Below are 27,404 nucleotides of genomic sequence, written 5' to 3'. Positions count from 1 at the left end.
TGTCAACCAATCACACTGGTTCATTCTAACACCATCACCAGCTGTTAGCCAATCACACTGCTTCATTCTAACACCATCTCCATCTGTTAGCCAATCACACTGGTTCATTCTAACACCATCACCAGCTGTTAGCCAATCACACTGGTTCATTTTAACACCATCACCAGCTGTCAGCCAATCATCATTGTTCATTGCTAACACCATCACCATCTGTTAGCCAATCACACTGGTTCATTCTAACACCATCACCAGCTGTTAGCCAATCACACTGGTTCATTCTAACACCATCACCAGCTGTTAGCCAATCACACTGGTTCATTTCAATACCATCATCAGCTGTCAGCCAATCACATATGTCCATTCAAACACCATCACCACCCTCAGGCCCTGTCCGAAAACTAATGACTAAAATACTGGTGCAGCTGGAAATCCTAGCTGGCTGTCTGCCCTAGGGAAAGGGTCGAGACTTGGATGTTGGTTACGTTCTGAAGAGTATTGCATTATATCTTACTGTATAGTATTATGATACTTTCTGTTACAGCAGATTGCTCTGTTTGAAATTCGGGTTGCTCTCCCCGGGGAGAGCGCCTTGCCACTGTACAGCGCCACCCTTTGTGTCTGCCTGCAGCTGTATTTAATTTACTGTGAAACCGGATTTTTTTTTTTTAAGTTTCTTGCCGCGGGCTCTTTTACATGCGCTAAGTGTATGCCGCACTCGGGACTTTCGTCTCACCCGAATAGCTAGCACCCAGACCACTGGTCAAGGTGTGGTGGAGGGAAAGGGAGAGTGAAACCCGTGTCCACCCACTTCCTGGTGGGGCACATTACCACTGGGCCACCAGTTCCAGTGCCTGTCCGCCGTGTGGCCTTCCGAGTTGGTGTCAATCACTGATTCCCCAGGGGGCCAAACAACTTTCACAGCTTCCAATCAAGCTTCGTTGGACCTCTCTCTCCCTCCCCACCTCCCTCTCTCTCTCTCCCCTGCCCTCCCCCCCCCCCCCCCCCCCCCTCTCTCTCTGTTAAGCCGTCTATGATTTATGATGTCTATATGTACAGGATATACACAATGTATGTTTGACAAAAACTGCCCAGTTTGACAGCACAGAAACGTGAAAAAGTTTTAGAAGGAATGAAAACCGACAATATTTCTTTCATATTTTCTTATTTTCTGCACCCGGTACAGTGTTATAAAGTGAAAAGAATTATATTTTTATGTGTATTGTTATGATTGATACTCATATGTATAACGCCAATCTTCTGTCAAAGACCATGCTCAAAGCGCTTTACAAGCACAGGATGATTTTCAGAACAGGCTGCCTACCTTGGTAGAGCCAACCGACAGCTGCTTTGTACGCGCTTAACATTTGTTTTCTGTGGTATTCATCAGGCTTCACTCACATATTCACATATGCATGTTTATTATTGGTTGTTGTTGTTTTGTTTTTTGTTGTTGGTTGTTTTTTTGTTTTGCTGTTTTCACTCTTTTCTTTTTTTTTCTTTTCCCAATGAGAGGGGCCACCTGCCTGTCTCACGGCCAGAAGGGAGCGCCTTCACCAGCACAGCACGGGGACAGTGATCCCCCAAATTGTCCTGCACGGATGGGGGGTCAGGGGCCAGCACGTGCAGTGCGTGACAAAGCGATCCCCGGCAGCTGTGTGTGTGGGTTGGCAAAGCCCGTGTAAGGCCTCAAAATGCCCCCCCTTTCCCAACCCCACCCACCCCCTGTCGGGTTTTACCCAGGAGTCATTCCCAGCTGGCCTTGAATGATCCCTGAGGTCATTTGTGGCTTATCAAGATCGACCCCACCCCACCCCACCGTCCCCCTAATTGAAAATTACCCTGTTTTCACAGGTTCAATCAAGCTATTCAAAAAGAAAGGAGGTCATTCTGAGCTGGCCTTTACCAACCCACCCCCTCCACCCTCCACTTCATTAGAACTTACTGGATGCAAACCTGAAGGAGTTCTGCTTTTAAGCCTGTATCATACTAACCAGGACATATTTAACCCCGGCTGTCATTTCAAGTTAGTCTAGAATGACATAGCCTACATCCTGTGAGAGGAAGGGAGGGGTGTAAATCCAGTTAAGGATTGCAGGGCTCATTTGGAGCGGGGGCTGGGGGTTCAGTACCGACTAGCTGAAGATTAACACCAAGGGTTGTTCCATGTCAGTCTACTTAGTCCCCTGGAGATTGATCTACACATGCTTGAATTGACCCTGGGGTAAGATTTAGAGGGGGCACGACCAGGCTGCTACACCAGGGTTGTGTTGTTTGTGCGGGGAGATCGTCCACTGTATGCAACAACACGGGGCCTGTTGGTCCTCCTGCTGTTCTCTCTCTGCCCCACACAGCCTGGGGGTCTGGTTCGTTCTAGTTTGGTTCTGTGTGTGTGTGTGTGTGTGTGTGTGTGTGTGTGTGTGAAACAAACTTTATTCATAGAAACACAAAGCAACAAAACAACCTTTGTGTCTGCCTGCAAGTGTATTTAATTTACTGTGAAACGGGATTTTATTTTTTAAGTTTCTTGCCGCGGGCTCTTTTACATGCGCTAAGTGCATGCCAAACTCGGGACCTTCGTCTCACCTGAATAGCTAGCACCTAGACCACTAGTCAAGGTGTGGTGGAGGGAAAGTGAGAGTGCGGGGAGATCGTCCACTGTATGCAACAACACGGGACCTGTTGGTCCTCCTGCTGTTCTCTCTCTGCCCCGCACAGCCTGGGGGTCTGGTTCGTTCTAGTTTGGTTCTCTGTGTGTGTGTGTGTGTGTGTGTGTGTGTGTGTGTGTGTGTGTGTGTGTGAAACAAACTTTATTCATAGAAACACAAAGCAACAAAACAACAGGTAATTTAAAGCAGTCTGTCACCCAGTTTGTGACCCATTCACATCATGATTCAGGGGATTGAGAAATACACGCTGAATAATTCGTCCCTGTAAGCGTTTCTTGCTATCTGAAAGCAATTTGCAAGACATTAATTTTTTTTGTTTGTTTTGGTTTTTTGTTGTTGTTGTTTTTTTTTTGTCTTTTCCTGATATTTCTTCATAATCTCTCTCTGTCTCTCTGTGTCTCTGTGTCTCTGTCTCTCTCTCTCTCTCTCTCTCTCTCTCTCTCTCTCTCTGTCATAGCTTGTTTTGACAACACATGATTTCTCTCTCCCCACTACTCTCCTACCCCCTTATCTCTCTCCCCCCCCCCCCCCCCCATACCATGTGGCGCGGGAAGCAGGAAGGATTCCTAGTCTGCTTCTTTGTTGTTTTTTTCCAACGACAGTGGGCACCTGCCTGCCTGTCTCACGGCCAGAAGGAAATGCCTTCACCAGCACAGCATGGAGACAGTGATCCCCCAAATTGTCCTGCAAGGATGGTGGGAGGGGGGGGGGTCAGGGGCCAGCACGTGCAGTGCGTGACAAAGCGATCTCTGGCAGCTGTGTGTGTCGGGGTGGGCAAGTCCCGGGCTTTGTGTTGTTGTGTGTGCTGACCGGTATTGACCCGTCCTTGTCTGCTGAATGCAAAAGGCAGCATGAGAGTTTTGGTGTTGATTTTGTTCTCACTGTTCTTTCCAGCCTCCACGCATCAATTTGTTCCAATTTAGCATTCTCTGTCTCTGTCTCTCTCTCTCTCTCTCTGTCTCTGTCTCTCTCTCTCTCTCTCTCTCTCTCTCTCTCTCTCTCTCTCTCTCTCTCTCACGCATGTTTGATTTCCTTTTTTGCTTTTTGCATGCTGAATGGTTAAAGCGTTGGACCTTCAATCTGAGGGTTCCAGGATCGATTCTTGGTCATGGCGCCTTGTGGGAAAAGGGTGGAGATTTTTCCAATCTCCCAGGTCAACATATGTGCAGACCTGCTTGTGCCTGAACCCCTCCGTATGCATGCCCACACAGAAGATCAAATACGCACATTAAAGATCCTGTTGTCCATGTTAGCGTTCAGTGAGTTATGGAAACAAGAACATACCCAGCATGCACACCCCCGAAAACAGAGTATGGCTGACTAAATGGTGGGGTAAATAAACAAACTGGTCATACACGTAAAATGTTACATGTCTGTCTGAGGGTGTATGTGTGCGTGTCTGAAATATAACTGAATGACACAGAAAACGAATGAAGAGCTCCCAAATGGCAGCTTTCAGGCGGCTCTACCCAGGTAGAAGCCTGTTGTGCAAATGACCCCCAGTTTGTAAAGCGCTTAAAGCTTGGTCTCTGACTGAGGATAGGCGCTATATAAGTATCCATATCATTCATCATTCAAGGAATCTTTGCTTGTTCCAACATCTTCTCCGTCCCAACCCCACTTCGGTTTGTGACTGAAGGACAATATACATTAAAAACCTTTTTGAGTTTTTCTGAGTTTTTAGTTCTTAGCTTCCTGTCTCTTTCTGTCTCTGTCTCTCTGTCTGTCTGTCTGTCTCTCTGTCTGTCTGTCTCTCTTGCTGTGTGTTTGTATTTACTTTTTTTTACCTCCTTCTTTTCTTATAATCCCCACTCTAAATTATAGATTCTCTTTTATTATGGTTGGATTAAAAACAGGCCCTCGTATGCTTATTCATTCCCCCCACACCCGCACCCCGCTGCCTAAAAATCTGTCTGTCTGTCTGTCTGTCTGTCTGTCTGTCTGTCTGTCTGTCGCTCTCTGTCTCTGTCTTTGTGTCTCTCTGTCTCTGTCTGTCTGTCTGTCTGTCTGTCTGCCTGTCTGTCTGTCTGTCTCTCTCTCTCTCTCTCTCTCTCTCTCTCTCTCTCTCTCTCTCTTCTCTCCATGTATGTTGGTGTGATGTGTGTGTGCATTCAATTTTTTCAACGAATGTGAGTATGTTGCCTTATTCGTTGTCTCTGTCCAAACCCATGCAGCCACTCTATGTGGCTTTAGTTTGCAATGTGGTCTTCTTTTAAAGCGGCTTTGTGTTGTCTAAATCCGCCTCTAAGCGTAATAATGCAGTTTCATTGAATTTTCCTTCGAATTATCCCCCCACGCCCCCTTCCAAAAAAAAAAAAAAAGAAAAAAAAAATTCTGCTCTCTTTTTTTGAAGAAATGTTATTTGTAGCAAAGTGCGTTAGCTCCAGCCAGTCGAGTTGTTCATTTTCTAGCAGTGCGACATAATGTTCCTGTTTCAAAACCAGTTAAGAACGACCCCTTCTCCCGAATCAAATGATAGCAACACACATGTAAAGCAATTCTTCTGCACGTCCAATCTAACTGCAGTGTTCCTCCTAAGCTTAACGTGTTCAACGACCTCGCTTGGGAATTTAACTGATTGTCTTTTGCCATCATTATACGTAAGACAAAGGGGACATCAACGGAAGAATACGTATATTAACTGAAAAGCGATTTGATTATTTCCAAACTGATTTTTTTCCAAGTGAACCAATGACTGAGTCTCTACAACCAAAAAGAGAACAGATGGGCCAGTTAGGTAAAGAACAACCCAGACTACTCGCAGTTTTCACCATTTTAGTGGCACTCAGAATAAGCATTACTTGGTATTTATTTACTTAGAATCCGTTTAAACACCGAATGTCTTTATTTATGTATTTATTATTTTTATTTGATAAAATGACATGCATTTACATGAAACACACACACACACTCATACACACACACGCGCACACACGCACACATGCATGCACACACACACACACAATGATGTGGTGAGAGAGACGGACATGCAGGCGAAAAAGAAGAACGAATAAACTTAAAAAGAAGATGTTTTTAGCAAAATTCTTCTCTGGTTCCTATTTAGTTTGGTTCCTATTTCATTTAGTTCCCACTTTATTTAATTCTTCTTTCGTTTTGTTCCTATTCCGTTGCTACCGCTGTTCACGAGACAGCGCGCAGATCTGAAACAAAAAAGGATATGAAAACTGCAGAATGAGAAGACAGCTGCAGAATATAAACATCTGGATCATGGGAAACTGGCCTGCTCATCAGGAAACGAGATACTGGTCCCCGGTGTAGCAGTGTCAAACTACCCCCACCCGCCTTGCGTCTATCCCGCGGGGTCTTTCTGGGCTAGCCTCCAGTGACTCAAGGGATCATTTTTGGCCAGTCAATATCGATCGCCTAGCCTCCCTAGATGGAAGTTATTCTCTTTTTTTACGAGTTTAATAAAGCTGTTGAAAAAGGACGAGATGATTTCTTGGCTGGCTTTCACTGGAACCCCCTCCCTCTCCCCACACACTCCCCCTCACCTCTGTTATAGCCTAGCAGATGGGAACCTGGGGTATTTCTACTGTGATATCCTGTGCTGATTCTGACTGGGCCACATGTACCCCCGGGAAACATTTCATGCTGGCCTAAAATAACACCCATATCCAGCCGCAGAGGAGGGGGGGGGGGTAAATCCAACTTGGTGGCTCAGTTCTGGGAAGTTGAAATTTACCCCCGGGAGTAATTCTAGGCTCGTCTTCATAGAACCCCGGCTTGATCTGACCTAGCAAGACTTGACCCCGGTGGGTAAAAAACTAACGGGGGCACAAATAAGCTTCTACACCGGCAGTTACCAGAAGGCAGTGACGACATTCCCTTTCTGCACAGGGCCTTCAGGGGAGACACCTGTGTCATGGAGTCGTTTTCTTGTCGCTAACGAGGCCAGCGTCACCTGCCTTTCTCTGCTTGTTTCCTCATTTCCTCCTCCTCCTCCTCCTCCTCCGTCTTCTCCTCCTCCTCCTTCTCTGTCTTCTTCTTCTTCTTCGTTCGTGGGCTACAACTTCCAAGTTCATTAATAAATATGAGTGGCCTTTGACGTGTACGACCGTTTTTACCCCATCATGCAAGCAGCCATGCTCTGTTATCAAGGGTGTGAATGCAAGGTATGTTCTGGTTTCCATAACCCACCAAACGCTGACATGGATCACAGGCGCTTTTAACGTGCGTGTTTGATCATCTGCATGCGTATTCTCTCTCTACTCACGAAGGGGATTCAGGCCCCAGCAGATCTGCACTGAGGATAGGAGAAATCTCCATCTTCAGACCCACTGGGTGCGCCGACACCGGGGATCGAACTCACGAAACTGAATTATGTGACAATCCAAGGCCTGACTAAGCGCGTTGGGTTACGCTGGTGGTCAGGCATCTGCTTGGCAGATGTGGTGTAGCGGATATGGATTTGACCGAACGCAGTGACGCCTCCTTGAGCTACTGATACTGATAGCAGTGCTCTAACCACTGGGTCACACCACCCGTCAGTGTGTTGACGGTGTGAGCCCACGCTTTTCTCGCACTTCTCGTTTCCCTGCCAAGCCTTCTGACATGTTTGAGTAAATAATGTGGGAGAGGAGGGGTGGTCCCACACTTTCTCACACGTTGCACAAGCATGGTAGTGGGATGACGGCGCGTTCCTGCAATCTGGTGGATTTCACAGGTTCGTTTGGCTTCAGTCTTCCGCATTCTGGGTTTTCTGGGTCTACTTCTTCTTCATGGCCAGTTTCAGAAAAACAGCTTTGGTATCGATGTCAAAGTCCGGTTTAGTTTTCTAATCTTTGATCTGCCCCTTCAGCTGTGACATCATACTGTCCAGTTCACCTCCCACATAACTCATTCCAACCCGAAACACACACACACAAGTTGTTAACTGGAGAAAAAAATTCTGTTAGTGTCTTGTCATCTGACAGGCGATTTTTTTTTTCTTTTATATGATATTAATGACAATATTGTACATTTGTATAGCGATCTTCGTGGGAGCTTTACATGAAAGAAAAGGTTACAAATTGCATCAACCACCCGTGACCACACACACACACTTACTCTCTCTCTCTCCCCACTCCCCCCCTCTCTCCCCCTCTCCCATTGATCATCCATGCAAAGTGAACTGGGAGGCATGGGGCGTTTTCTGTTTCGTTTCTGAAGTGAGCGGTTTTGTTGTCTTTTTTTTTAACCCATCCCATGCAACTGCCTTTCTTCCCGTCAGAAAACTGCTTCCCCACTCTAGCTCTGAAACAACTCAACAGTTCTGATTGAAAGAAGTTACAGCATCAGCTGACTTTCTGAGTATTCTCACATGAGTCAGTCAGCACAGTGCAATCCAAATATCCTCTCAGTTATTCCACACTCTCTGGTGTGCATACTTTCACACTCAATCACAACCGGCTCTGTCTGTTGATTTGTCACGGTGCTGGGTGCTGGAACACGTGTGGCAAACAGTTAAGGACCATTGCCTTGTTTTAGCAAATCATTGTGAGCTTCCACCATTTGTGGTGATATTCAAGAAACCGCCATACCCGCGGGTAAAGGTGTACCTACGGGTACATCTACATGAGGTAAGGTAACGGGCCTTGTCTCCTCTATATTCATCCGCAGGTACACCTTTGCCCACAGGTGCCATAGTCTCTTGAATACCACTCATAAACCACAGTGGAGTGATGGCCTAGAGGTAACTCGCCCGCCTAGGAAACGAGAGAACCTGAGTGCGCTGGTTCGAATCACGGCTCAGCCGCTGATATTTTCTCCCCCTCCACTAGACCTTGAGTGGTGGTCTGGACGCTAGTCATTCGGATGAGACGATAAACCGAGGTCCCGTGTGCAGCATGCACTTAGCGCACGTAAAAGAACCCACGGCAAAATTCTGTAGAAAAATCTACTTCGACAGGAAAAACAAATAAAACTGCACGCAGGAGAAAAAAAAACGGGTTGCGCTGTAGTGTAGCGACGCATCCCGAATTTCACACAGAGAAATCTGTTGTGATAAAAAGAAATCAAATACAAAAATACAACTACAAACGATGTCACAAGATTGCAAAACTCGAAACAGTATCCCAGAAGACGTTTTATACTGTAATCAGCTCACCTTTTAGACTCCTATATCCGGCATGCATATTGTGATATTGCCCATGGCCGAATTTCTCTTTTGTGGCAACAAAGTTGTCTTTTTCTTCGTAAGCGTGGTGTCGACCCGTCGCTGTGGCTTTCAGGAATCCTTTACCCAGGACGAGCGGAGTTTTCCCAGGCGGTCGATAAGTGCACTCACGTGCTTCCTGCACTGTTTGGTTTGTGTGTCTAGAAACTGGACAATGATCCCATTTTAGGAGAGCATTCCTGGATCGTTATTTGGGTTTAAAGCTTCATTGCAGAGTGCTGCTATCTGTACTCGGTGTGTGTGTGTGTGTGTTTGCGCGCGCGCGCGCGTGCTATGCATGTATTGGAAAAAAAGAGATTACTCACACTGGTGATAACACCACATCGTCTCAATTACTAAACAGATGCTGAGAGAGAGAGAGAGAGGGGGGGGGAGGGGGGGTCTAGAGAGGCATCCAGTCAATATTCCTAAACACCAGTGTTGTAACAAGAAAGCTCTCTCTCTCTCTCTCTCTCTCTCTCTCTCTCTCGCTCGCTCGCTCGCTCGCTCGCTCTCTCTGTGAAATGTTTAATGTCTTAAACATTTCAGTGTTCAGTGTTCTCTCTCTCCCTCTCTCTCTCTCTTTCTCTCTGTCTTTCTCTCTCCCTGTTTGCCTGTCTGTCTGTCTGTCTGCCTCTCTCTCTCTCTCTCTCTCTCTCTCTCTCTCTCCAGATGTATCCAAGATGGAAACGTTCCATTAGAAATATTGCTGTAAGATTCTACAAGGCATTTAAAAGAAGAGACAGTTTACTTGTTGCTGCTTGATGATAATGTACCATATTATGATTGTTTTGTGTTCTGAATTGTGTTCATGGTTTTTTTTTATCCCCATTTCAGTGTCAATGGTTTTCTTTATGTTGTTTGTTTGGTTGGTTGGTTGGTTTTCTTTTGTTTTGTTTTTTGTTTCTTTGTTTCGTTGTTTGTTTTTGTTGATATTTTAGGTGGATTACTGATGATTACTAGCGTAGAATTGACTTATTTCTTCACACCCCTTCAAATGGGTCTTCGGCATCAAAGTGATCAAACAGATTGATTGATTCCTCCATCCGCAGGTGATTGATTCCTTCATCCCCAGGTGATTGATTCATTCATCCCCAGGTGATTGATTCATTCATCCCCAGGTGATTGATTCATTCATCCCCAGGTGATTGATTCATTCATCCCCAGGTGATTGATTCCTTCATCTCCAGGTGATTGATTCATTCATCTCCAGGTGATTGATTCCTTCATCTCCAGGTGTTTGATTCATTCATCCCCAGGTGATTGATTCCTTCATCCCCAGGTGATTGATTCCTTCATCCCCAGGTGATTGATTCATTCATCCCCAGGTGATTGATTCCTTCATCCCCAGGTGATTGATTCATTCATCCCCAGGTGATTGATTCCTTCATCCCCAGGTGATTGATTCATTCATCTCCAGGTGATTGATTTATTCATCTCCAGGTGATTGATTCATTCATCTCCAGGTGATTGATTCCTTCATCCCCAGGTGATTGATTCCTTCATCCCCAGGTGATTGATTCATTCATCCCCAGGTGATTGATTCATTCATCCCCAGGTGATTGATTCATTCATCCCCAGGTGATTGATTCATTCATCCCCAGGTGTACCTGATGCCGGGCAAGCTGCAGAAGCAGACCTCTGAGACTGTGAAGCACACCAGGAACCCCGTGTACAACAGGGAGTTCTTCTTCAACGACATCAAGATGGAGGACCTGCGCAACCTCCGTCTGCGTATCAAGGTATGGAGAGAGAGGGGGGAGAGAGGGGGGGGAGTGAGAGAGAAAGGAAGAGAGAGACAGAAAAACAGAGTAAGAGAGAGACAGAGATTAGGAGAGAGGAAGACAGAGAGGGGAGAAAGAGAGAGAATTTTGACGCTTTAATGTCATTGACCATGAGGTTCTTATGACATAGGTGAATGCATCAACATACTTTTATAATTTTATAACAAACCATTGTAATAAACGAATGAAATGGTGAAAGCAAGAAAGAGAGAGAGACGCAGTGAGACATAGAGGAGGGAGTGAGAAAGAGAAAAAGAGATAGAGAGAGAGCGGATGAGACAGACAGAAAGAGAGTGGAGGGAGAGACACAGAGAAAGCTCAGTTTAGTTCAGTTACTCAAGAAGGCGTCACTGCGTTCGGACAAATTCATACACGTCACACATATCTGCAAAGCTGGTGGCTGACCAGCAGCGTAACCCATATCGCGCTTTGTCAGGCCTTGAGGGAAAATAAAATGACATGAAATAGAATAAGATGAATAAATAAGAATTAGATAAATACTGATTGAATAAATGAACTGATAGGTAAAAGCAGAGAAATAGATAATCAAATAAACAGATAGATATATATGGGCAAAAAATAAGGACAAAAGTACTATGAATAATACGTAAACTCATACGTGGTAATGTGGAAGATGGGGAATGCTTATGTTTGTGCGTGCACACACACACACACACACACACACACACACACACACACACACACACACACACCATTTTCCCTTTCATCGCTCTGTCATCATTCAACTTTTTTTTTAAGTCAAAAGGTGTGCTCTTTTTTGTGGGATTTTTTGTTGTTTGTTTTTGTTGTGTTTTGTTTGTTTGTTTGTTTAATAGATAATCTTCTTCGTTCGTGGGCAGCAACTCCCACGTTCATTCGTGTGTACACGAGTGGACTTTCACGTGAATGACCGTTTTTACCCCGCCATGTTGGCAGCCATACTCCGTTTTCAAGGCTGTGCATGCTGGGTATGCTGTTGTTTCCATGACCCACCGAACGCTGACATGAACTGCAGGATCCTTAACGTGCGCATTTGTTCTTCTGCTTTCGTGTACACACGAAGGGGGTTCAGGCACAAACAGGTCTGCACATATGTTGACCTGGGAGATGGGAAAAAGAGGTGATAAAGATGATCATGATCATTGTATCGTGTGTGTGACCAGGCGTTCCACAAGAGCCAGAACCTGAAGCTAGCGGAGTACCTGGGAGAGGTCAACATCCCACTGGCCAACTATGACCTGCTTATGGAGAACCGTATGTGGAACGACCTGCACTTCAAACCCTACGAGCAGGTCAGGGCGTGTGTGTGGGTGTGGGGTGTGTGGGGGTAGGGGTTTGCGTCTGTGTGTTTGGGGGGGGGGGGGGGGGGCTGTGTTTGTGTGGAAGTGGGTGGTGGTGTGTGTGGCGATGAGGAGGGGAGTGGTGTCGGTGTGTGTGTGTCTGTCTGTCTGTCTGTGTGTCCGTGTCTGTGTCTGTGTGTAAACGAAACGAAACGAATTTTTATTTCACGAGGGTAGTAAAGTAAACATAGCTTTTTTTTTTACACCCAGCCCTCCAGGGCAAAAAGTAAAGCGAAAAAAAGTAACAAAGCAAAGGCAAAGCACACACACACACACACACACACACACACACAGCGCGCGCACACACACACACACACACACACACATACATACAAACACGGCGCGCGCGCGCGCACCCCCCCCCCCCCCGCCCCCCCCCCCCCCCCCCCCCCCACACACACACACACACACACAAACACACACCGTGAGCTGCATACAAACAGATTAGTGATGTAACCTCACCTTGCAGTGATTGCCTGAATGCTTTTCACGGTTCTGAGAGGGGAAGAGAATGAGAGAGAGTGAGAGTCACAGGGACAGGGGGCATGGCCAGAACTTTGAATTTTCTTCAACTCTGAGTCGCCCACTCGTATACGTCTGGTAACGTGTCTTGTAGGCATTCATAATTTCGTATGAACCAAACCTTTGGTAGAATGAATACGTTGGACATAATGGTGATATAACAAAAAGAAAATAATGCGTCAAGGAAAAATAGAAATGATGACTCTCTTTATCGTTGATAATCATGTCTTTCATTTGAGTCTGGGAGCTGTCTGCTCTCTGTTGAGGAACAGAGAGAGAGAGAGGGTGAGTTACACGATAGATGTATGATAGTCATGTCCGACTTCGACCATCAGGGGAGGCAACTGCTGTTCTGACTATCTGGGCCAGAATCTGATTACAGTGGAGAGTGTCTTGCGCAAGTCACTTCCCCCACTCTGTCGGCCAAAAGGGTTTCGGGACAGTCGGCGTTGGGATGGTTCCCAAAGGCCATCCAGCCCCCAAGGCTGCAGCACTAAGAGCCAGTACAGTTTGCTTCTTGGTTTGAGAGTTATAGTCCTTCACAAAAGACTAAGCTGTAAATGGTTTTCCATTGCAATGGAGAAACCATTGATAATACAGCGAGAGATAGTGAGGGGTTTTTTTTAGTGAGGAGAGTGAGTGTGTTGGTTTCTTGGGAAGTGACCGGCTCTCCAGTTATTGATCACGAAGACCTGACGAAGGGAAAGGATACACGGGAACTGTGTGACGAACAGAGCCTCCATTCCTCCCTCAGTCACCGGTCTTCCGCCCCTTTGCCGGAGTGTTCCGCTCCACTGCCCCCTGCACAGCGATAGTTTCCGCTGATCCACTTGGCTCGTCAGCCTGCTGGCGTGGTCAGTGACATGGGAAATGTCGGGAGACTGGTCACTGTCAAGGGAACTGATGCTTCCTTCATATTGTTTTCTGGCATCAGAGAGAGAGAGAGAGAGTACTTTGTAGTAGTAATAGTAGTAGTAGTATACATAACATAAAAATAACAAGTCATGCTTCATACGTCAGTTTTCACAGAACGGCATTCCATCCTGAAAAAAAGGTCTATTGATCGATGGTTTGATTATTCTTTTTTATCGTATTACTGCAGGTTTTTTGTTTGTTGTTTGTTTGTTATTGTTTCTTTTGCTTTTTGTTGTTGTTTTGCGTATTTTGGGTTAAATTGACATCAGAATGTTGTAAGAAATTATGACATCATTATGTCAGCAGCGTGATCAGTACATAACATCATGTGTCAGCAGCGTGATCAGGTACAAAATCAGAAGTCGGTCCTTCTTCACTTCTTACTTTTAATTGGTTTCAATTAAATTATTTCAGTTATTCCACAAATTTCACCGTAATATCTCTTTGAAGGAAAAGGTTGTTCATGCCAGTGCATTTTTGTGTTGTTCTGTTCTTTGATATAATGTAGAAAATGAAGAAGTCTTTTTGTTTTGTTTTGTTTTTTGTTTCTTTGTTGTTTTTTTACATGCTTGTTCAGTTTCGTTTTCCAAGTTTATATTGCCTACAGACAGCAGTCTAAGCGTGCTGTACTGGTGTAATGAAATACCGTGAAACATAAAAGCAAACCTGATACAAATTGAGAGGTGTATACATATCACATGGTCAGTTAATTTATCCACATAATCATGCTTTTTTATTCACACACATAGTTATACCTGCTCTCTGGAACGAAGATCACCAAGAGAGCTCATAATGCCATAGATATTGATGAAAAGGATTACAATCCTTTGAAATGTTTTATACATTAACTCACTCAGTACGGCCAGTCCTCTCTTCTCTACACAGACCCCTCGGATGTCCAGTGGGTGTCTCAATGAGCCAACCTTTAGCTTCCGTCGTCAGAATTGTGGTATTCTTTGTCAACATTCACCTCTTCAGTATTTTGATGGTGGTAATTTGGGTGAAACGCTGTTAACGTCTTCTCTTTCGCCGTTCGTATGGAGAGAGTTAAGGCTATGAAAAGAGTCTAATGTAGGTTGTCATAGCGACCAGTGCGACGGATCAACGGAGAGATCAGGAACCTGCTCCTTGGTTGTTGGTTTTAAGCAGACGTGGTGTAGCGTATATGGAATTGTGTGCACGCTTTTAAACCCTCTCCTCACCCCCACCCCCACTTTCAAACCTGACTTTTTCAACTCTTCAAATCGGATTTTCCAAGCTTTTAGACGGGAGAGTCTTCATCAGCTGAACCATAGATAGATGGAGGGACACGTGTCCTGTGGCTGCATTGATATTTCCACGGGCACAATGAATTGTAAATGAGGATCAGATTTCAAACTTCTCGGGGGTTATTGATTTTTAATCATCTTTTTTTTCCCCTGGACGAGTGACAAACGAGTATTTGGTCGATCTTACTGGTTTCTCAAGCTCCCAGTTTCTGGAAGTGATGATGTAAGATTGTGTGCGATTTGCATGATATCATCATAGAATGATAGGGAAGAGGAGATAGTTGAAGACAGATACCCACACTGATGATAATTTTCATTCTCTGTCAGTCATTCTCCCTCCATCCCTCCAGCCCTCCTCTGTGTGTGTGTGTGTGTGTGTGTGTGTGTGTGTATCTGTGTCTCTCTCTGTCTCTCTCACCTGATTGTTTTTTGTTGTTGTTTTTTTGTTCTTTGTTGTTGGTTTGGGCTTTTTTGGGGGGTGAGGGGTTGTTTGTTGTTGTTGTTTTTTTTGTGTGTGTGGTAAGTTAGATCGTAAGTGAACTCCACGAATACTTTACGAAGATGTTCACTTCATATGCAAAGCCACTTGTCAGGTGGATTACGTACGTGACATTGTTGTCACAAACAGACTTGGGTTTTCCCATACTATATACTGGACCGTGAATGCTAGATTTTCAGATGGGACTGTAACAACATGCAGGCGGGAAGTTTCAGTTTCAGTGTCTCAAGGAGGCGGCACTGCAATCGGACAAATCCACAAAGGCAACACCACACCTGCTGAGCAGATGCCTGACCAACAGTATATCCCAACACACTTTGTTAGGCCTTGAGTACTCGCATATGTATTTGTGTACAACGTATCAGAGTGGATTTCATCGGCAGAATGGTGCCAGAGGACAACTCTTAAGTTGCCATGGGTTCTTTTCCAGTGTGCCAAGTGCGTGCTGCGCACGGGACCTCAGTTTTATCGTCTCATCCGAATGACTAGACGCCAAATTTAATGTTCCAGTCAAATTTGGGAGAAATGGCGAGAGCGGGATTCGAGCCTGGACCCTCGCAGATAAGCGTCTTAACCATGCTGCACTGAAATTCACACAGAAATATGTAGTGACGATAAATTGATGCAAACTGAGTGCAATACAATTTTCGTGTGGGTCTATTGACGATCTGACTCACCGGTCTGACTCACACATGTCATGAGTGCTATGTCATCTCCTTGGAAGATCTACTTTGATCAGCCTGCAGTTTGTCTCGGTCAGAGTATCACACAAATGACTGTAACATGTTGATGTGTGCGTATGTGTTATTCATGATATTTTTCTTTGCTTATTTATTAGTTTTATCAGTAGTGGTACTGTAAGTAGTAGTAGTATTTATTTTGTTTTTACTATTTTCATTCATTCATTTATCATTTCTTCCCTCAAGGCCGAAGCGCACTGGGTTACGCTGCTGGTCAGGCATCTGCTTAGCAGATGTGGCGTAGCATTTGTGGATATGTCCGAACGCAGTGATGCCTCCTTGAGCAACTGAACTGAACTGAACTGTTCTCCTTACGCATTCTGAACTGCACAGCCAAGAAATGTGAAGGTATTTGGCATGGACGTTTCCATACTCATCACATTTCAGACAGTAGAAGTGTGAAGGTATTTGGCACGGAAGATTCCATACTCATCACATTTCAGACAGTAGAAGTGTGAAGGTATTTGGCACGGAAGTTTCCATACTCATCACATTTCAGGCAGTTTGCTTCTCAGTGATCGTGTGAATGTGATACATTCCATGGCTTCGTCTGGGATAGACGTTTCCATCCACTGTCTCCCTTAAGTCACATTACCTGTCACTTTAGTCACCAGTTGAAAGAGAAACGGAAAGCCAGCCAGGCTGTTTCTCAGACAAGGAAAATGCACCGTGGCGTCTATTCCATCTCTGTCTGTCTGAAGACTTCCATTTCAGTCGAAACTTACAGATAAACTAGAACTTTGTGGTAACAGCTTTCAATGACAGATATTAGGAATGTCGGAATGTCAGGGAAGGAGACCAGGGGTGTTGCAGAGAGTCTCGGGTATTGACATGTCAGGGGAGAGACCCCACGGCTCCTGACGCCAGTCCCAGTGGATGACCCGCTAAAAGGAAATGTCTGGTGGGGGAAAGAAGCACAGAGCTACACACTGACTGAAGACAGACAGTCTGGTGAGGAAGGAAGCACAGAGCTACACACTGACTGAAGACAGACAGTCTGGTGAGGAAGGAAGCACAGAGCTACACACTGACTGAAGACAGACAGTCTGGTGAGGAAGGAAGCACAGAGCTACACACTGACTGAAGACAGACAGTCTGGAAGGAAGGAAGCACAGAGCTACACACTGACTGAAGACAGACAGTCTGGTGAGGAAGGAATCACAGAGCTACACACTGACTGAAGACAGACAGTCTGGTGAGGAAGGAAGCAGAGAGCTACACACTGACTGAAGACAGACAGTCTGGTGAGGAAGGAAGCACAGAGCTACACACTGACTGAAGACAGACAGTCTGGTGAGGAAGCACAGAGCTACACACTGACTGAAGACAGACAGTCTGGTGAGGAAGGAAGCACAGAGCTACACACTGACTGAAGACAGACAGTCTGGTGAGGAAGGAAGCACAGAGCTACACACTGACTGAAGACAGACAGTCTGGTGAGGAAGGAAGCACAGAGCTACACACTGACTGAAGGCAGACAGTCTGGAAGGAAGCACAGAGCTACACACTGACTGAAGACAGACAGTCTGGAAGGAAGCACAGAGCTACACACTGACTGAAGACAGTCTGGTGAGGAAGGAAGCACAGAGCTACACACTGACTGAAGACAGACAGTCTGGTGAGGAAGCACAGAGCTACACACTGACTGAAGACAGACAGTCTGGTGAGGAAGGAAGCACAGAGCTACACACTGACTGAAGACAGACAGTCTGGAAGGAAGGAAGCACAGAGCTACACACTGACTGAAGACAGACAGTCTGGTGAGGAAGGAAGCACAGTGCTACACACTGACTGAAGACAGACAGTCTGGAAGGAAGGAAGCACAGAGCTACACACTGACTGAAGACAGACAGTCTGGAAGGAAGGAAGCACAGAGCTACACACTGACTGAAGACAGACAGTCTGGAAGGAAGCACAGAGCTACACACTGACTGAAGACAGACAGTCTGGTGAGGAAGGAAGCACAGAGCTACACACTAACTGAAGACAGACAGTCTGAAAGGAAGCACAGAGCTACACACTGACTGAAGACAGACAGTCTGGAAGGAAGCACAGAGCTACACACTGACTGAAGACAGACAGTCTGGAAGGAAGGAAGCACAGAGCTACACACTGACTGAAGATTGACAGTCTGGTGAGGAAGGAAGCACAGAGCTACACACTGACTGAAGACAGACAGTCTGGTGAGGAAGGAAGCACAGAGCTACACACTGACTGAAGACAGACAGTCTGGAAGGAAGGAAGCACAGAGCTACACACTGACTGAAGACAGACAGTCTGGAAGGAAGCACAGAGCTACACACTGACTGAAGACAGACAGTCTGGTGAGGAAGGAAGCACAGAACTACACACTGAATGAAGACAGTCTGGTGAGGAAGGAAGCACAGAACTACACACTGACTGAAGACAGACAGTCTGGTGAGGAAGGAAGCACAGAGCTACACACTGACTGAAGACAGTCTGGTGAGGAAGGAAGCACAGAACTACACACTGACTGAAGGCAGACAGTCTGGAAGGAAGGAAGCACAGAGCTACACACTGACTGAAGACAGTCTGGTGAGGAAGGAAGCACAGAACTACACACTGACTGAAGACAGACAGTCTGGTGAGGAAGGAAGCACAGAGCTACACACTGACTGAAGACAGTCTGGTGAGGAAGGAAGCACAGAACTACACACTGACTGAAGACAAACAGTCTGGTGAGGAAGGAAGCACAGAGCTACACACTGACTGAAGACAGTCTGGTGAGGAAGGAAGCACAGAACTACACACTGACTGAAGACAGACAGTCTGGTGAGGAAGGAAGCACAGAACTACACACTGACTGAAGACAGTCTGGTGAGGAAGGAAGCACAGAGCTACACACTGACTGAAGACAGACAGTCTGGAAGGAAGCACAGAGCTACACACTGACTGAAGACAGTCTGGTGAGGAAGGAAGCACAGAGCTACACACTGACTGAAGACAGACAGTCTGGTGAGGAAGCACAGAGCTACACACTGACTGAAGACAGACAGTCTGGTGAGGAAGGAAGCACAGAGCTACACACTTACTGAAGACAGTCTGGAAGGAAGGAAGCACAGAGCTACACACTGACTGAAGACAGTCTGGTGAGGAAGGAAGCACAGAGCTACACACTGACTGAAGACAGACAGTCTGGAAGGAAGGAAGCACAGAGCTACACACTGACTGAAGACAGACAGTCTGGTGAGGGAAAGAAGCACAGAGCTACACACTGACTGAAGACAGTCTGGTGAGGAAGGAATCACAGAGCTACACACTGACTGAAGACAAACAGTCTGGTGAGGAAGGAAGCACAGAGCTACACACTGACTGAAGACAGACAGTCTGGAAGGAAGCACAGAGCTACACACTGACTGAAGACAGACAGTCTGGTGAGGAAGGAAGCACAGAGCTACACACTGACTGAAGACAGTCTGGTGAGGAAGGAAGCACAGAGCTACACACTGACTGAAGACAGACAGTCTGGTGAGGAAGGAAGCACAGAGCTACACACTGACTGAAGACAGACAGTCTGGTGAGGACGGAAGCACAGAGCTACACACTGACTGAAGACAGACAGTCTGGAAGGAAGGAAGCACAGAGCTACACACTGACTGAAGACAGACAGTCTGGTGAGGAAGGAAGCACAGAGCTACACACTGACTGAAGACAGACAGTCTGGTGAGGGAAGGAAGCACAGAGCTACACACTGACTGAAGACAGACAGTCTGGTGAGGAAGGAAGCACAGAGCTACACACTGACTGAAGACAGACAGTCTGGTGAGGAAGGAAGCACAGAGCTACACACTGACTGAAGACAGACAGTCTGGTGAGGAAGGAAGCACAGAGCTACACACTGACTGAAGACAGACAGTCTGGAAGGAAGGAAGCACAGAGCTACACACTGACTGAAGACAGACAGTCTGGTGAGGGAAGGAAGCACAGAGCTACACACTGACTGAAGACAGACAGTCTGGTGAGGAAGGAAGCACAGAGCTACACACTGACTGAAGACAGACAGTCTGGTGAGGAAGGAAGCACAGAGCTACACACTGACTGAAGACAGACAGTCTGGTGAGGAAGGAAGCACAGAGCTACACACTGACTGAAGACAGACAGTCTGGTGAGGAAGGAAGCACAGAGCTACACACTGACTGAAGACAGTCTGGTGAGGAAGGAAGCACAGAGCTACACACTGACTGAAGACAGACAGTCTGGTGAGGAAGGAAGCACAGAGCTACACACTGACTGAAGACAGTCTGGTGAGGAAGGAAGCACAGTGCTACACACTGACTGAAGACAGTCTGGTGAGGAAGGAAGCACAGAGCTACACACTGACTGAAGACAGACAGTCTGGAAGGAAGCACAGAGCTACACACTGACTGAAGACAGACAGTCTGGTGAGGAAGGAAGCACAGAGCTACACACTGACTGAAGACAGACAGTCTGGTGAGGAAGGAAGCACAGAGCTACACACTGACTGAAGACAGACAGTCTGGAAGGAAGCACAGAGCTACACACTGACTGAAGACAGACAGTCTGGAAGGAAGGAAGCACAGAGCTACACACTGACTGAAGACAGACAGTCTGGAAGGAAGGAAGCACAGAGCTACACACTGACTGAAGACAGACAGTCTGGTGAGGAAGGAAGCACAGAGCTACACACTGACTGAAGACAGACAGTCTGGTGAGGAAGGAAGCACAGAGCTACACACTGACTGAAGACAGACAGTCTGGAAGGAGAGCGTCCAGACATGAAAGACGCTAGGTAGCGTCACAAATCTGGTGACGAAAGACAGAACATAACAGGGGAGTAATCACAGCTGTGTTGGTTTCACAGAGACGTGCGTCATGTTTCTGTTGCCTGATGAGGACGTCAGTGACGACGTGTAAACCTCTGACTGTGTTGCATGGAAAGCGTTGTCTGTTCTGTTGGTAAGGAGGCACCGTGGCAGAATGAGTGAGGTGGACTTGTGGTCCTGTTTGTCAGGGTTCGATCCCCCGTTACCACCGTGTGTTGTGTCCTTGGGAAAGGTGCTTGACTCCTATTTTCCTTACTCCATCCGTTTCTGACGTCCGGGTGATTACGACGTTCTGGTCAGGTCTCCAGACTTCATCAGGTAGGCCCCATGGAGTGTAGTGTGTTTGTGAGTGTATCGCTTTGCTTGTGTTTGGAGAACTTTGTGTAATATGGCTCCACGGCGATGTTAAATGTTTCCATGGCAACGCTCGCCCCATGGCAAACACCGGCAGAGGTAATGCCTTTGTGCCTGATGGCAGATTGACCCACGTTGTAGCGAACTTTTGTTTTCCAACAGATGGTTCGTTAACCTTGATCCATCAGATGAAGGCGGGTGTTTAAGTGGCCTGTTTTCTCCAGTACACCCAGTGATGAAGGCTCTGACAACCTGACGTGCTGCTACTCTAAATGCGAGTTGAATTTTGGGTGTCTTCTCATCCCTTTTCTGTCACGCTCCTTTTGGTGTTATTTCATTGTCCTAATCCTCTCGCCGCTCTTCCCAACACTCCATGTACTGTCACATACCTGTGGTGTTATTTCATTGTCCTAATCCTCTCGCCGCTCTTCCCAACACTCCATGTACTGTCACATACCTGTGGTGTTATTTCATTGTCCTAATCCTCTCGCCGCTCTTCCCAACACTCCATGTACTGTCACATACCTGTGGTGTTATTTCATTGTCCTAATCCTCTCGCCACCCCATACAATACTCCATGTACTGTCACATACCTGTGGTGTTATTTCATTGTCCTAATCCTCTGGCCGCTCTTCCCAACACTCCATGTACTGTCACATACCTGTGGTGTTATTTCATTGTTCTAATCCTCTGGCCCCTCTTCCCAACACTCCATGTACTGTCACATACCTGTGGTGTTATTTCATTGTCCTAATCCGCTCGCCGCTCTTCCCAACACTCCATGTACTGTCACATACCTGTGGTGTTATTTCATTGTCCTAATCCTCTGGCCCCTCTTCCCAACACTCCAGGTACTGTCACATACCTGTGGTGTTATTTCATTGTTCTAATCCTCTCGCCACCCCATACAATACTCCATGTACTGCCACATACCTGTGGTGTTATTTCATTGTTCTAATCCTCTCGCCACCCCATACAATACTCCATGTACTGTCACATACCTGTGGTGTTATTTCATTGTTCTAATCCTCTCGCCGCTCTTCCCAACACTCCAGGTACTGTCACATACCTGTGGTGTTATTTCATTGTCCTAATCCTCTGGCCGCTCTTCCCAACACTCCATGTACTGTCACATACCTGTGGTGTTATTTCATTGTCCTAATCCTCTCGCCGCTCTTCCCAACACTCCAGGTACTGTCACATACCTGTGGTGTTATTTCATTGTCCTAATCCTCTGGCCGCTCTTCCCAACACTCCATGTACTGTCACATACCTGTGGTGTCATTTCATTGTCCTAATCCTCTGGCCGCTCTTCCCAACACCCCATGTACTGTCACATACCTGTGGTGTTATTTCATTGTCCTAATCCTCTCGCCGCTCTTCCCAACACCCCATGTACTGTCACATACCTGTGGTGTCATTTCATTGTCCTAATCCTCTCGCCGCTCTTCCCAACACCCCATGTACTGTCACATACCTGTGGTGTTATTTCATTGTCCTAATCCTCTCGCCGCTCTTCCCAACACTCCATGTACTGTCACCTGACCTCGTTCTGTCCAGGTCCCTGCTGTCCCCAGGAAGCCAGCAGTGTTTGTCCAAACACGGAAATATGTACCCTGTACATTTTGTTCCACCTGAAAGCAAAACCTGTGAAACATTATCCTCACTGGTCGAAACAAAATGAGAAGATGCTGTAGTCTACGTTTTGGAATGCTTAGGTTTTAGTCAAGAGGGTGTTAAATCAGGAAAACTAATCTTAAGTGAAAGTTAGACTTTGGGGGTAATAAAAAAAAAAAGGTCACATAAACGAGCCTCAGAACTCTTGATGATTCTAAACAAAAGTATTTTTGTCTTCATTATGAAATAATATAACAGTGTAATAACAGCTCAGACAGTTCGTTGATCTCATTGTTCGTGGAGACATCATGGCATTGAACCATGTACATGGTCACCACACCACGTCTGCAGAGCCATACGACAGAATGACACAGAAACTTCAAACAACAAAGACAGAACCATGCAGAGGAGAGAGGGGGAGGGGGAGTGGGTTTTATGTGAAAGAAGTTCAACAGAAGCCAAACCAACAGTCACACTGACGTGGCCTCGATCTGTCTGCCTGGCGACATGCCACAGTGTGTGGGTGCGTTGCTATGGGGATGTCTGCGGTCAAGGTGACGATCACACGGACAGATGAACAGATTCACGCATGACTTGGTCGGAAACTCTTTGTCCTGTTTTTTTCATAAAACGGGAAAGGGGTACTGGGGTTGAAGAGGACTTTTCAATGAAGAGTGAGTGAAGTGATGTGGAAAAGTGTTCAGCTTCCAGCTGATTGCCGGGGACTGGCGTGGAGGGCAGGGTGCAGTGGACCGCTGTGAAGAACAGACCTTCAACTCCTCCGTCATTTGCCGGCTTTCCGCCCCTTTGACGGAATTACCCGCTCCATTGCCCCCCTGCACAGCAATAGTTTCCGCTAATATCTTTTGCTCGTCAGCCTGGTGACGTGGTCAGTGTCGTGCGAAATGTCCAGAGACTGGTCAGTGTTCAGGGAACTGATGGTTCGTTGATTTTTCTGACATCACGATGTTGTGCGAAATTGGGTCATCGTATGCCAAGCGTTGCAGTTAACCGCGTTGTCATTCATGTGCATGCATGGATGTCATGGCGTATTTTGTTCCTAGTAGCCTGCAGATTTTGCAGTCACGATGAATTATTATCATTTGAAGTATTCCAGAGGTTTCATTGTCGTGTTAAATCTCTTTGGTTTGATATGGAAGAGATGGTTTGTACCAGAGTTCTTGGCCTTTTTCAGCTCTTCGGGTTTGGTTTGGAATCGTGTTTACGAAAGTTGGGTCGTTGTTGTTGTTGCTGTTGTTGTTTTGTTGTTGTTGATTTATTTTCATGCTTGTTCACATGTGTCCCAGATGGTTAATGAACCCAGATGACAGTAACTTTGTTATAGCTGATGGTGCATTAATCCAGATCAGTCAGGACAGGGCAGGTGAGTTTTGGGGGTTCCTCAAACCTCACCTGTTTTGAAGGCTGTGACAGCCTGACTCATGCACCTCAAAGTGATTCACTATAATTTATCCACACTGAACTGACAAAAATCATCAGATCCCAGCGGTAAGCATCGTAGAATTCCTTGAAAATGAACAACTTGCACAGCTCCTTTCACGATTTATACATTACGACCATAAAAGGAAACCTACCTCAGAGGTGAACCAAGCTGGTGTTCAGCTGTTTGAAGAAAACATTACAGTTACAAACCAAAGTGATTTCCAAGTTAATCACTTAAGCTGATGGCAAGGGACACTTTCGCTTTGCACGCGATCACCTTGGAATGTGTCTCGCCAATAAGAATAACTCATAAAGAAAGCAATAACCTTTCCAACTTTCAAGCCACTCATGCTGACCAGGCCATGGATGGAAACGACATCAGCACGGTGGGTGTTTGGGCTTTTCCACCTTACAGCTCATTATATACGATAGTCAGTCGTGTCCGACTATGACCATCAGAACAGCAGAGGAGGCAACTACTGTTCCGACTATTTGGGCTAGAATTTGATTATAGTGGAGAGTGTCTTGCCCAAGTTACATCCCCACTCTCTCGGCCAAGAGGGTTTTAGGACAGTCGGCGTTGGGATGGTTCCCAAAGGCCAACTAGCCCCCAAGGCTGCAGCACTAAGAGCCCATTTAGATGCAATTTAAATGAGGATCCGATTTCAGGCATCTCTGGAATGATCTCGAAATGAATGAACATTGAAGATATGGGAGCAAAGGATTAAACGACAATAAAGAGAAGTAAATCTGTCCATTTACAAGGCACGAAATGAACGAACAATGATGTCAGTATAGCAGGAATTAAACACGAAGAAAGAGAAGTAAATCTGTCCATTTACAAGGCACGAAATGAACGAACAATGAGGTCAGTAGAGCAGGGAATTGAACACTAAGAAAGAGAAGTAATTCTGTCCATTTACAAGATGCACAACTTCAAGTCAGTGCTATTTATGGTAACGACTGAGTAAGCACACGGGTAAATAACTGTGTGTCGCATATTCAGGATTAAAACGTTATGTAAGTCTTGAATAAATGCTAATTTATGTTTGTTTTGTTTTTTGCACATTTCTTCTGTCATTGCTGATATAATCGGTATAAGGTTTAAGACCGGTACTTTTTTTGTTTGTTTGTTTTCTTTTTTTAGGTAGTGTCTGGGTTTCTTCCAGTGTTCCTTTTATTTACCTGTGTGCTTGCTGAATCGGTAGCACAGAGCAGCATTGACTTGAAGTTGTGTACCAGGTATTTAAAATGGAGGGAGGGAGTTCTCCTTGTTGTAGTGAAATCCTCAATCCTTATAGTACAATGCAAATACTAGTCACGAATGCGCGCACACGTTTACACACACACACACACACACACGTGACAAAATGTCAACCCTGCCTTGCAGTAAGAGCGGAGGTTTCCTCACTGGAAGCCAGGACAACACGGTGATATACTGCCTTCACACCCCCGGATCAAGCTTTGACACGGAGAATCAATAAACACACTGTTTCCTGGCCTGTAAATCTCCAGACTTATTCAAACATATTTTACACTCTACATCTTCCTTCCCCCCCCACCCCCACCCCCCACCGTCTGTGTGTGTGTGTGTGTGTTTCGATGTGTGTGTGGAGGGGACAGGAGGACGTGTGAGTTGCCAGTAGTATTATACTGTTTATAGAATGGTATTTTTAGCGAGTTCGTATGATACTATTTTTCCAAATGTTTCTGTGTTTTATTCATACCACACGTATTGTGAAATGCGCTTACAGCCGCAGGGTAAGGCTACGTAAATGCGCATCAGTCATAGCTGCAGTAGTAGTAGTAGTAGGATAATTGTAATAATAGTGTTATCAAATTTATTCTCAGCCCATAAGCCTGGAGAGGCATTGTCAACGACACATCCTCAGTGTCTCAAACGTTTAAGAATATATTTAAAACAACATAACATTGCTCTTAATAGCAGCAGCAGCAGCAACAACAACAACAACAACAACAACAACAACAACAACATCGATAACAACCACAACAACATCGATATACAGCGTGTCGATCGTAGACGTAGTGGTCAAATAAGGGTTTGCTGACGTGACTAAGCTTGTCCAGGAAGTGAGAGAACGATTCCTGTGGGGTGTACTCCACAGGGAGTTCCCTTCTCGCCAAATACCCACTGACCGATCTCAGCTGTGCCTGAGGGATGTGCGGCAAACACGACCTGAAGGATGTCACACTTTCAGTTTCAGTTTCTCAAGGAGGCACCACTGCCTGACAAGTCCATATACCCTGCACCACATCTGCTAGGCAGATGCCTCACCAGCAGCCCAAGCCAACATGCTTAGTCAGGCCTTGAGAGCATGCGTATGTATTTGTGTAGCTATCAGAGTGGATTTATTCGACATAAATTTGCCAGAGGACACCACTTAGTTGTCATGTCTTGTTTTGGGTTTGTTTGTTTTTTCGGTGCTCTAAGTGCGTGCTGCACACGGGACCTCGTTTTATCGTCTCATCCAAGCGACTAGATGCTCAATTCGATTTTCCAGACAAACTTGGGAGAAAGGGCGAGAGTGGGATTCGAACCCAGACCCTCGCGGACTCTGTGTTGGAAGACGAGCGTCTTAACCATTCTGCCACCTTCCCCTCTTTCACAGAGGAACGACATGAAGGAGGAAGTTGCTTCTGTCAGAAATGTCTGAATACTTTTCTTAGGTGTTTGGCTTTATCTCCTGTCATCGCCACCAGGTCACAGTGCCTGAAGGACCTATGGTCAGACTGCACATTCCTTATCACAGTGAGTCTTGTTTCACAAACCACAGTTGTTGCTTTGTTTTCTTTTGGGTTTTTTTCACAGACTTTCTCCGTTTGTCAGTTTGATAGACTCGGTAGTCATCGTTTGTTTTTCCACCGTACTTTTTCTGTCAATATCGGTTGAAGACAGGTGACCAGAAAGGTCAAGGGACAGTCCCGGTGCTGAAGACAGTACCTCGCGGATACAGCGTTTGAAGGACCGTCACCCATGACAATCCCTCACTGGTTTGTTAATGTTATACCGTCAGTCATGACAATCTTCGCTGGTTTGTTAATGCTAGACCATCACCCATGACAATCTAAACTGGTTTGTTAATGCTAGACCATCACCCATGACAATCTAAACTGGTTTGTTAATGCTAGACCATCACCCATGACAATCTAAACTGGTTTGTTAATGCTAGACCGTCACCCATGACAATCTTCGCTGGTTTGTTAATGCTAGACCATCACTCATAACAATCTTCGCTGGTTTGTTAATGCTAGACCATCACCCATAACAATCTTCGC

General features: G+C 45.9%; 1 protein-coding gene across 1 annotated transcript in view; it reads left to right on the top strand.

Annotated features, from left to right (window-relative positions):
• LOC143297085 (uncharacterized) overlaps positions 1-27,404 on the top strand; it is a 145,937-nt gene that overhangs the window by 63,326 nt on the left and 55,207 nt on the right. The window contains exons 2-3 of the mRNA XM_076609257.1: positions 10,425-10,562; positions 11,768-11,896. Coding sequence (XP_076465372.1) covers positions 10,425-10,562; positions 11,768-11,896 — 267 coding nt within the window. The remainder of the gene's footprint in view (positions 1-10,424; positions 10,563-11,767; positions 11,897-27,404) is intronic.

Source organism: Babylonia areolata, chromosome 22, assembly GCF_041734735.1.
Source record: "Babylonia areolata isolate BAREFJ2019XMU chromosome 22, ASM4173473v1, whole genome shotgun sequence".
NCBI lineage: Eukaryota > Metazoa > Mollusca > Gastropoda > Neogastropoda > Buccinidae > Babylonia > Babylonia areolata.
This window is presented reverse-complemented; position numbering and strand designations above follow the sequence as displayed.